Source organism: Prionailurus viverrinus, chromosome A2, assembly GCF_022837055.1.
Source record: "Prionailurus viverrinus isolate Anna chromosome A2, UM_Priviv_1.0, whole genome shotgun sequence".
Classification (NCBI taxonomy): domain Eukaryota; kingdom Metazoa; phylum Chordata; class Mammalia; order Carnivora; family Felidae; genus Prionailurus; species Prionailurus viverrinus.
This window is the reverse complement of record NC_062562.1, coordinates 8912254-8923932: the sequence shown is the minus strand read 5'-3', so window position 1 is coordinate 8923932 and position 11679 is coordinate 8912254. Positions and strand designations below refer to the sequence as shown.

Sequence of the window (11679 nt, the reverse complement as noted above, 5' to 3'; positions counted from 1 at the left end):
GGAGACACAGAATCCCAGGCAGGCTCCCGGCGTCCAGCTGTCAGCACAGAGCCCGACGCGGGGCCCGAGCCCACGAGCTGTGAGATCATGCCCTGAGCCGAAGTTGGACGGCTCAACCGGCTGAGCCACCCCGGCGCCCCTCCAACTGAACATCTTCAAAACTGAGCTCTCGGCTCCCGCCCCTACTCCAGCCCTGCTCTTCACCATGTGTGACGACTCATCCATTCTGTTTTTCATGCCCCAAACCTAGGAATCTACCTCAACTTCTCTCTCTCAGCCCTGTTCCAATCCATCCTCATGCTGGATTGCTGTTGAATCTGTTGACTCCGCCTCCAAAACATATTCTGAATTCGTCCACTTCTCTCCACCCTAGTCCCAGCCACTACACTGCCCTCTTCACTGAGTGGTGGCTCCCCACCCACCAACCAGAAAAACCCAGACTCCCCACTCTGACCCAGAAGGCCCTGCCCACTTCTCAGATCTCATCTTCTGACACTCTCCCTCACTCCTCCATTCCAGCCTTTGTGCTTCCCTCAAACCCCCAACTGCACTCCTACCTCAGGACCTTTGCACTGACTTGCCTTTCTTTCTCTGCTTGGAAGGACTCACCCCCTGGCTGGCTTCAGCTATGCAGGTCTTGACTCAAATATCACTTCCTTAGACAAACAGTCCCTGATCACCCACCCTGCATCACACACAGCCCTTCTCCATAACCCTAATCCTGCTATTTTCTGTGACTCACCCTATATGGCAGTTATTACCAATTGCCTTTATCTGTATATTATCGCTCTCTCCTCGTCACCACCAAAAGTGAGCTGCATTACAGCATTTTCTGTTTGCTCACCTCTAGACCCAACTACCTCATGCCTAGAACAATACCTGATACACAACGGTTGCTTAAGAATTCTTTAATGATACTTACTAGGTGCCTACCCCCGTGCTGGAAATAAAGAAACACATCAGACTGGGAAAGTACAGTAGAGTTTGGGAGACAGACCCGATTATAAATAGAACAATCTTGGGGCACCTGGGTGGCTCAGTCCGTTAGGTGTCCAACTCTTGATTTCAGCTCATGTCATGATCTCACGGTTCATGAGTTGGAGCCCCGCATCAGGATCCGCACCGTGTCAGTGCAGAGCCTGCTTGGAAGTCTCTCTCCCTCTCAATCTGTCCCTACCCCACGTGCACTCCCTCTCTCTCTCTCTCTAAATAAATACACTTAAAAAAATTTTTTTAAATGTGTTCTCTTATCATAGCAAATGTATTTTCAGAATGACTTAGAAGGCCAGGTTCAAACAAAAACATTTTGGATCCCTAGGAGTTTCGTACTAGAATGTGGGGCACAGGGAAACCCCAGGTCTCAGTCTGGCCTCCTGTACTTCTCCCTTTCAATGCTCTCCTGCATAGCAAGGAGGCTTGTGCCCACATGGAGGAGGGGCTCTGAACCACGAGTCCCAGCTTTATCCTTACCCCTCTGCCAATAGCTGCCTTTGACCACTTCTCAGGCTGGAGGCAGTGGGGCGAGACACATCCTGGTTGTGGGGTCTGCATTCACGAGGCACAGAGGCCTTATGGGTGAGCTAAGGACCCTTTGGATAGGGAATTCTGGGGTCACCAGTACCCTGAGGAGAATCTGCAAGAGGGAGGGAGGAGTTAGGAAGGTACCTGACCTTTGCCACTTGGGGGCAGGGGTGGGGGGAGGGGGTCCTAGCTGGAGTGTGCCCCTAGAGCAGGGAGCTGAGGGCAGGGACCCTTCTCACCGAGGCTCCTGTCAAATTGCACAGCATGACCAGGGCTCTGATGAGGGGAGGACTGGGGGCTGTGGGAGACTAGCCTGGAAAGTAGGAGATGAGTTCCCCAAATGGCAAAGGGTAAATGAGGCACCCTGTCATTTGATAAAGGGTGTACTGGCCCTTTAAGAACAGGATGGGGAGGGCGCTTAACAGTTGGTTAAGCAGCAGACTTTGACTTTGGCTCAGGCCTTGATCTCAGAATTAGGCTTGTGAGTTCCACATTAGGCTCTGTGCTGACAGCATGGAGCCTGCTTAGGATTCTGTCTCTCCCTCTCACTCTCTCTCTCTTTCTCTCTCACTCAAAAATAAACATTCAAAGAGAGAAAGAGAGAGAGAGAATGCATGTGAGTTGGGGAGGGGCAGAGAGAGGGAGACACAGAATCTGAAGCAGGCTCCAGGCTCTGAGCTGTCAGCACAGAGCCGGACGGGAGACTCGAACTCACCACCAACCGCAAGATCATGACCTGAGCGGAAGTTGGACGCTTAACCCACTGAGCCACCCAGACACCCCAAAAATAAACATTTTTAAATAATAATAATAATGGGCACCTGGGTGGCTCAGTCAGTTAAGCATCCAGACTCTCCGTTTCAGCTTAGATCATGATCTCACTGTTTCATGAGTTCGAGCCCCACGTCAGGCTCTGCACTGATGGTGCAGAGCCTGCTTGGAATTCTCTCTCTCTGCCTCTCCCCTGCTCACGTTGTCTCTGTCTCCCTCAAAATAAATAAACTTAAAACAAAATAAAATAAATAGTTTAAAAAAAAAAAAGAACAGGATGGGGAGGATTTGGGTAGGAAGTTCTCTGGACCTTCCTCATCACCACCCCATCCCTAATTGTTATAGCATCTGAGGGGTGTCAGGGTCCTGGAGGCCACCTGATCTAATTTCACAAAAGGGCAGACTGAGGCCTAGAAACCCCTGGGCCAGGCCTCCTGATTCCCATGGTGCTCAGCCTCTGGGCTCCAGAATCCCTTAGCTGTATCAGTCCCTCCCTCCCCACCAGGGTCCAGGAAGGGAGGGGCAGTCGTGCATAAGAGTATCCCACACGTGTGCTACGCCATGAGGCTCACATGTTGGTGACCCTTGGTGGGCAGCTGGACTTGAGGCGTCTGGGGTGCCAAGTGCAGGTGCCATTCCCTGGAGGGGGTCAGCGACTCCCCGTTCTCACCCACACACTGCACCACGCGCGTGAGAGTGTGTTTGCTGCGAGGCAGCCAAGTGCGGCAAGGAGGCCAGTGGCTGGTAAATAATTTATCAGGACAGCTGATAGTACCTCCCCAGAACTGCCCGCCAGCCCCCAGCCCCCCTCGCCCCGTTTGCCTCCTGCCTCCTGACCCAAACCAGCTGGACCAGCTCTCCCGGTGCCCGCCTGCAGCCCCCCCCCCCTTCGCACCAGCCAAGTCACAGTCTCCAGGGCACCTTCAAGCAAACGGGTGGGGGGTCCTGATCTTGGAGACCCAAACGAAGGTGGGCTTCCGGGCAGAGATGGCCCTGCAGAGCCAGATGTGGTCTCCGGCCACACCCACGTAAGTGTCCTGGGTCGGGGGGGGGGGGGGGGGGGCGGGTGCGCAGGGCCTGGGAGGGTCACTGGCCTTTCCACGGGGATGGAGCCCCAGCTGGCCTCTCCTAAGGGGACCAGGGGGAGCGGAGAGAGGTCAGCAGGCAACCCCGCAGGCTCTTCGGATCCCTCTCCCCAGAGTCGGGTTGGAGATGTGGACCTCCACTTTCTTTTTTCCGGGATTTTTCCACTGGCAGTCTTCAAGCTCAAAGTCCAGGCTGGGGGGTGGGGCTAGGACTGGGGGGCCAGGAAATGCCAGGGTTCCTCACTCCCATGTTTTGCCTCTTGAAACACCCCTCAGTTTCCAGGGTAGGAAGAAATGCTTGAGATACAACAGAGAAAGTTAACAGCTGCCCAACTGGGAAAGGTGATGGCAAAATTGCAACCATCACCGGCTTAATGAAAGGGCCACCCATCGCTCCTGGTGACAACAGGCCATAGCCACGAACCCTGTTCTTGTAGAGTTGGAGATAAACAATATCAAATGGGGTGTGCCGAGGGTTTTAACATTCAAGGTTTGAGGGCCTTTTAAAGTAAGAGGGTGGAGGGGCTCCAGAGGTTTGTAAAGAGTTCTGGAAAAGAGTTTCCCCCCAGGGACCCCAATTTGGTTCCTCACTCTTTTGGGTCCCCTGATGCATTATTCACCAACTACAAACCTGGTTGCCTAGCAACGGGAACCTGATCACCCCCCCTCCCCCCCCAGCAAGGAAGAGGCAAGGAGATTACATCTTGGGAATGGGACAGCAGAGGGAGGATGTCAGCCCTCCCCCAAGGGCAAACCTATTAGTAGGGGGTCTGGGCTCCCTTTGGGATACCCTGCAAAGCATGACTTCAGCCCCCTGCCCCGAGTGAAATCGGGAACCCCCAGGCTGATCTCTGGCCTCCTGGCTGCCAAGACAAGGATGCCTGGACTCCCCCTCTTCCCCCGCAGCGTTCCCAGTATTTGAGGCCTGAGAGCCCTGAGTTCTGATCCTGACTCAGCGACCTTAGACAAGTCTTTTCACCACTTCTTGGAGCCTCAGTTTCCCCATCCATAAAATAGGGACAGTCGTACTACTTGCCTCCCAGGATCTTTGGATTAAATGAGTTCCTACAGGCATAGCATGTAACAGCACCTGGAACGTGGTATGCGCTGGCTAATGGTTGGCTGATTTTATTGTCAGAATATCAACTCAGCAAAGAGTGGACGACAGTGTCTCAAGATCAGAGCAGGGAGGGAGAGGCGGGGGTGGCTGGGAGGGCCTGGCGGAAGCCCTGTCGAGCACTTAGAGCACTATAGATAGTAAGGGCTAAGTATCCGCACTATTATGTCTTTATGGTGTGGCCAGGGAAGATCTGGGAGGCCCCGGCAGAGTTTGGGCAATGAGGCTAATGCTCACCCAATAGAGTTAGTGCTCAAATTAATAAATGTTTGAGGGCTTGCCCTGTGCCCTCCCTGGGCTAAGTGTCAGGGACAACAGACAAATAGAGGCATCCTTCTAGATACTGGCCTATGAAACGCCTGCAGGTAGGGGGTACTCGACGCACATCTGCGATGACAAGTTAACGTAACAACATCTGTCCCCTAAGTGTCCTGAAGTACCACAGTCAGCCTCTTGCTTCCAGGGAAGCACAGAAGGGGCAGCTCTGGAGCTGGAAATCGGGGATCCTGGGGTGCTGCAAGGAAATCAACAATGGCGGCATCTCAGGTTAAACCTTAAACAGCAAGACCCTTCTGTCTCCTCCCAGCTCAGAGTCCAGCGCTAGGCTACATGTCCTGGTAACATTTGCTCCCAGGGAGGGGATTTGGCAGGTAGCTCCATAGTTACCATGGGGATAGCATGCGTCCATGGTGGGATGGACGCTTCTCTCCCCAGACTCCCTCAACCCCTGGTGCTTAAGGTATCCTGGGTAGGAGCTGAGGTCCAGAGAGGGTATAGAATTGGAAAGAGACACACAGCATGTTAGGGGCCTGGCAGGATTTGAGAGTATCTGAGGGCCAGCCTGGAAATGCTCCTTATAAATAACCATAAACATTATTAATCATGGGAATTATTAAAGTTATGAATGATAACAAATGATGCTACTGTTTTAGGAACGCTATGTCCATTTTTTTTCCCCCCTGCATGGAGACTTCCTTGCAAGGGCACCTCTCTATAAGGTGAGGATCAAGCTATTCTGACCCATTTTACAGATGAGGAAGCTGAGGCTCAGAGAGGTGATGTCAAGCCTAGGAAGGGCTTTAGCTCAGCTTGTCAGCGTCTCTACCCTCTCCCCCTCATAGGACCCCCTGCCCTCTACTCCAACTCCTTTCAGTTGCAGAGGGGAAATAGAGGAAAATGCTGGGCTTTAGTTGGTTTCCAAGCAGCTCAGGGATCTTGACCCAGAAAGGGGCATTCAGGAGGTGGCCTGTCGAGGGGTGGGGACCTGGGAAGACCGCCCTCCCCAGTCTCTGCCCTCTTCTCACAGGCCCATGGCCGAGAGCTCCCTCTACCGGCAGCGGCTAGAGGTCATTGCTGTAAGTGAGTTACCCCTCCTTCCCCACCCCCCACCCCCACCCCCAATTCTGGCGCCCCCCTCCACCACCCCTCCCCTCCTTCCCCGCATCCTGGGCGCTCCTAGCCATTCCCCAGGTTTCTTCCTCGCCTCTCTCTCATCCAGGGAAGCAGGCCTAAACCTGTGAAGTGAGGAGGGGGGGTGGGCAGCACCCTCAGCTCCAGCCCTGCCTTGGAGCGCCCCACCTAAATCCTCAGGCCCCTCTGCTCCCCAGTTCCTCTATCTGGTCGCCACCACCCCCAGAATGGTGAGGCTGTGCACCCCACACTCCCAGAATCCACATCCGATGCTCCATTCTTGAACCTCGGTCTCTCAAACACCTCATGTCTGAACCCCATCTTTATGAACCCCCATCTCACTAACCCCTATCTCTCTGCTCCCCCACTCCTGCACCCCCATCTTTCTGGATCCCATCTCAACACCCTGGCCTCTCTAAACCCCCATCCTCCTGACCCTCAGATCTGTACCCCATCCCTCTGAACCCCTATCTCACCAAGTCCCCTCTCTCTGCTCTCGACTTCTGCCCCTTCATCTCTCTGGACCTCATCTCTACGCCCCAGTCTCTCCGCGCCCCCCCCCCATCTCATCACCCCCTTCCTCTGATATCTAGACCCCCATTATCTCTGAATCGCCTCTCTCGTGACCCCGGATCTCGGACCCCCCCCCCCCCACAGCTCGGTCTCCCTTTGGGATCTCCATCCCAAGGCCCCACCCCCTTCCACAGACCCCCCCCCCCCCCCCCCCCAGCCCCATTCGGCGCCGGCGAGGCCTCCGCAGCATCGCGGGCGCGGCCGGCCCCGCCCCCGCCGCCCCGCCCCCACCCGCTGCTGAGTCAGCGCCTCCGCAGCCCCCTCCCCGCCGGGGCCCCCGACGTGCGCTCCGCCGCCCCGCCCCGTTCGCAGCCCCGGGAGTCCCGGGAGCCCCGAGGAGGAGGGCAGGCGGAAGGGGAGGTGGCGGCCCCGCCCGGCCCGCGGGCAGCTCCGGGTCCTCTGTGCGCAGGAGAAGCGGCGGCTGCAGGAGGAGATCCGCGCCGCGCGCCGGGAGCTGGAAGAGGAGAAACTCCGCGTGGAGCGGCTCAAGGTTGGGGGCGGGCGGGGGCGCCTGTCAAGCCTGGGCAACGAAGTGGGGGTATCAATGAGAGTCGGTCTGGGGGATCATGGGAGGCTCTGTCCAGTTTGGGTGGGGGCATCAGGGGGTATTGGTTCCAGCTTAGGCGGGCGTTTTTCCTCTGCTTGGGAGAGCGGGTGGTGGGGGTGGTGGTGGTGATAATGATGGGGACATTTGTACCACCTTTGGGAAGAGTATGGGGACAGCGAAGGTGTTTGCCCAGCTTTGGGGTAGGGAGGGGCCCATAGAGACGTTGATTTCATCTCTGGGAGTGCCTGTCCCATTCTGGAAGGGGTGGGGAGATGAGGGGTGTTTTGTTCTAGCCTGGGAGAGCTCTAGGCTGGTATTGGGGTGTCTGTCCCACCTGGCAGTGTTGAGGGGGGGATCATATCCTCACCTGAAAGAGAGATGTCTGTGCCGTTCGGGTGGTTTTGGACAATAAGAAATCTTCCCAGCTCGGGGATTAGGAGGGAGCCCTCCATGGGGTGGGGTAGCCAGTATGCACAGCCAGAGCTCCCCTCCCGTGCCCAGAGGAAGTCTCTCCGGGAGCGTTGGCTCATGGACGGGGCAGCTGAGGAGCCGGAGCAGCAGGAGGACTCCACCTCTAAAGACCCCCAGTCACCTGAGGGCCAGGCTCAGGCCCGAATCCGCAACTTGGAAGACAGCTTGTTCACGTGAGTTGGGCCCCTGCCTGCTGGCTTTGCCAGCCTGGCTAGGCCAGGGCCCCAGGTCCACACCGGGGAAGTGGCACATTGAGGGGGCCTTGGCGTTGAGCCTGGGGGCCCGGCTCCCAGCAGCCTCCTCTCTCCCTCAGACTCCAATCCCAGCTGCAGCTGTTGCAAAGTGCATCCACAGGTGCCCAGCACAAGTCCCCCGGCAGGCCCACCTGGCGCAGACAGGTGAGAACCGGGGGCGGGGGAGCAAATGGGAGGGGGCGAGGTGCGGCCAGCAGGGACCAAAGCGGGCCTTCTCCAAGTGCGGTTTAACCTCTAAGTCCTCTGCTGTTTCTCTGCTCTGTGGTCTCGGGCAAGTCGCTTTCGTTGTTCAGGCCTCAGTTTCCCTATGTCTAAAATGAGAGGAATGACCGCACACACGTGGAAGAGGTGGGGGGGGGGGTGGACATGATCCTAGGAACAGGCCTGGGGAAGTTTTGTTGTGACACTGCTAATGCCAGAATGAGGAATGTGGTGGGAAAATGGGGGGGGGGGTGCAGTGCTCATGGAATTTGTTCTTTTCAAAGGGAGGAATGGGTCACCAGGAGATGCTCTTGTGATCTGAGGCATCCACACGGGTTTCTGTTTTGGTAGCACCTTTATTAAGATTCCCAGGTGGCTCTGGCAGGGCAGAGGGCCAAGAGACCTGTTAATGGATCTGGGAAGAGTTTGTTGGGTTTTTAGTATAGGCCAGGAGTTTCTTGCCAGAGAGGAGCCCACTATCCAAGAGCCTGTGACTGGGGAGCCCTGGGCATGGGAGGAGCACGGAGGAATCACCCGAGTGACCCAGGGAGGCTTCCTGGAGGCCGTGGCATCTGTATGGAGTCTGCTGGGGACCAGGCAAGAGGGGAAAGAGAATTCCAGGCAGAGGAAACAGCCCACACGAAAGCCTGGAGGCTGGAAAGAAGATTCTTATCTTACAGGGAACTGTGAGGCGGAGGTCCCTGGGGGTTGACCGAGCAGGCTGCCCCCACCCCCTGCTTCTCTGAGCCCATTTTCATACTCTTGCCCTTTCCCTCACTCTACTACAGCAACACTGACCCTCTTTTCTAGTCCTTGACCTTGTCAGCTCATTGTAGCCCCAGGCCTTTTGCACTTGCTCTCCCCTCTGCCTGGAATGGCTGTATCTACCTCTTGAGCCTCGAGGCCAGCTCCTCTCACGCTTCAGGTCTCTGCTCAACGTCACTTCCTCCTAGAGGCCCTCCTGCATCTTCTACATAAAGGAGGCACCCCACCACCTCCCAGGCTCTCTGTAGCCCCTCGTCCTGCTTTTTGTTTTTTCCTGCCGTAGTCTTTCTCACTCCTGACATTACAGATTCATTTGTGTTTATGTTTATACCCCACCCCCTAGAACGTAAGTTCCAATAGCAAAAGGCTTAAGTAAGTGTCCCTTGTCCACAGCCATCTCAGTAGCTGACGGAATAGGTTCCTAATACAGAGCTGTTGGCCCATGAACACAGTATTGATTAAGCACCTACTGTGTGGGGGGCACTTGAGCAGAGAGCGGTAAGACAGGTGAGGAAGGCTGAGGAGGGTGTGGTCCTGAACTTGATGGAGGAGCCATCGAGAGTGTCCGGGTTGGGGAGCGAACCAGCACGCAGGGAGGTTGGAGGTGGAGACGCTGGCTGGCCTCACCTTGTCTCTGTTACCCCTACAGGGTCATCGACCTCTCTCCCAGCCTACCGTGGAGGCAGGTCCCACAGGTGGGTGTTTGGGCCCCAGGTCTGGGGGTCCCACGAAGAGGGGCCTGAATCTGGGGGGCCAGGATCTCACTCTGTTGCCCCCTGTCTCCTCTCCTTTCCTCCCCTTACTCCCCAAGGCCACACTGATCTGAGCAGGAGAGCCTCCCTTCCAGCTGGACCAGTGGACACCTCCCCAGAGTCCCCCTCTGAGCCCAGAGATGAGGCTGTCAGGGTTCCACCCACCCTGAGGCTGTTCCCTGGGGCAGCAGGGGCCTCCTCAGAAGCCAACGGCCCCTGCCCTGGACCCAGCCCCGCTGCAGAACAGGGGCCGAGTCAGGGGCTGGCAGCATCTGAGGGGGGCGTGGGTGAGGCCAAAGGAGGGGGCGTGGTGGAGGTGGTATGGGAGGGGCTGAGGGCCACAGAGGACTGTGCCACGGAGGCCACGGGCCCAGAGCTGGAGGCTAAGGTAGAGGAAATGGTGCTGGAGGCCATTGGGGACAGGCAGGAAGCTGCCTGCCCAGAGCCCCCGTCCTGGGTGAAGGAGGACAGGGGCATCGTGGAGGTGGTCTGGGAGGGGGTGGGAGGGCCGGAGAGCAGCGACTCCGAGGCCACAGGGGAGGGGGGCAGGGGCCAGAAGGCCGCACAGACCAGCTCCCCGAGGCTCCAGGTGAGGCTAGAGGGAGCAGCTCCTGGAGAAGGCGGCGTCCCCAGGGGCAGCTCTGACGGTGATGGGCCAGGGGGCTCTGGAGGAGAGGAGGGGTCCTTCATTTGGGTGGAGAGGGTGACCCTCAGCGAAGAGTGGGAGGAGCTGGGGGAGGAGCTGGTCGTGGAGGGGTTGGAAGGGCCAAGGGCACGGGGAAGCGGGGGAGGGCCTGAGAGTCCGCTGGGGGTGGAGAGGGGGGCAGGGGAGGATGCCTGGGGGGCGGGAAGGAGCCAAGCAGAGGAACCGGTGGAGTCAGTGGGCGAAGGAAAGAAGGGGACTGAGGAAGAGGCAGGGGCAGACGTGTCTCTGGTGGGGGAGAGGGGGGGAAGCGAGGGCTCTTTGGAGCCAGAGAGGGGAGGAGGGGAGGAAGAGCTGAGGCCAGAGAGGAAAGCAGTTGAGGAACCACCGTCAGCCGCAAGAAAGGCAGTTGAGGGACCTTTGAGGGCAGAGAGGGAAAGAGGTGAGGGGCCATTGCGAGTAGAGCAGAAAGAAGATGAAGAAAAACTAGAGGCGACTGAAGAACCATTGGTGACAGAGGGAGAGGAAGGCGAGAAATCACTGGAGGCAGAGAAAGGAGGAGGTGAGGCGCCATCGGAGGCAGAGAGAACAGGAGGGGAGGCACCACTGGTGGCAGAGAGAACAGGTGAGGCACTATTGGGAGCTGAGGAAGGAGGTGAGGCGCCATCGGAGGCAGAGAGAGGAGGGGAGGCGCCACTGGGGGCAGAGAAGACTGACGTGGTTGAAGAAGATCTGAGTCCAGAAGAGCAGAGAGAGTCCGGAGGAGGAAAGGAATGTCAGGCAGAGGAGGTGAGTGAGGCAGGGGCTTCCTTGGGGGCCAAGGAAGAGTCAAGGCCGGAAGAGGAAGGACCACAGCCCCAGGAGAAGCAGGAAGGCTCCCTGGAGGAAGAATCTGTAAGGCCCCAAACCCCTGCTGAGGGCCAGGGCCCCTCAGGAGATGCCACCACCCCCCTCCTGGCAGAGACCCCAGCTCCAGAGCAGCCTGCCGAGTGCCAGCCACTGCTTCAGGTGGAAGGGCCCAGGGCCAACCCTAGTGCCCGCCCCGTGCCCACCTATGCACCTGCCCGGCAGCCCGAGCCACCTGCCCCTCCCGAGGGTGAAGAGGCAAGTGGCCCTAAGCAAAAGACGTGCCAGTGTTGTGTGGTCATGTAAGCCCACACCCTCCACCCCACGCCCGGCTCCTCTCACAGCTACCTCGGCCTCTTGGCATCCAGCAGCGGGTCCCGGGCACAGACAGGGCACCACGGGACCGGCTGTGGCACCTGGGAGCCAGCTGGCCCGCTCGTCCACCTCCACCTGGGCTTCCGGACCCCTCGCCCACTGCCTGTGACCCCGGCTCCCTTCTACGACAAAGCCTTTATACTTGAAAATAAAAACGTTAAAGCATTCGGACAGTTGGGTGTGTGTGTGTGTGTGTGTGTGTGTGTGTGTGTCTGTGTCTGTGTCTGTGTGTGCGCATGGAACCACCTCGCCGTCCCCTGGTGGGAAGTCCAAGGCCTCGCTCTGCTAGGATCAAAGACTGAGCCAGTGTGAGGATATACGCGGCTCCTGTGGCAAGTTCCCAAGCTA

The 11679-nt window shown here is 57.6% G+C and overlaps 1 protein-coding gene across 1 annotated transcript; it reads left to right on the top strand.

Annotated features, from left to right (window-relative positions):
• The first annotated feature begins 3221 nt into the window (after nt 1-3221).
• PALM3 (paralemmin 3) lies at nt 3222-11488 on the top strand. The gene is made up of 7 exons (XM_047851042.1): nt 3222-3320; nt 5801-5849; nt 6887-6967; nt 7526-7668; nt 7809-7893; nt 9365-9410; nt 9527-11488. The coding sequence occupies exons 1-7, from the start codon at nt 3280-3282 to the stop codon at nt 11260-11262; spliced, it is 2181 nt and encodes a 726-aa protein (XP_047706998.1). The 5' UTR covers nt 3222-3279; the 3' UTR covers nt 11263-11488.
• The last annotated feature ends 191 nt before the right edge of the window (nt 11489-11679 follow it).

Excerpts from the sequence above, each read along its gene's own strand:
- PALM3 (XM_047851042.1), top strand. The coding sequence starts at position 3,280 with ATGGCCCTGCAGAGCCAGATGTGGTCTCCGGCCACACCCAC. Across the intron at positions 3,321-5,800 it reads TGGTCTCCGGCCACACCCAC|GCCCATGGCCGAGAGCTCCC; the intron begins GTAAGTGTCCTG and ends CTCTTCTCACAG. Across the intron at positions 9,411-9,526 it reads CGTGGAGGCAGGTCCCACAG|GCCACACTGATCTGAGCAGG; the intron begins GTGGGTGTTTGG and ends TTACTCCCCAAG.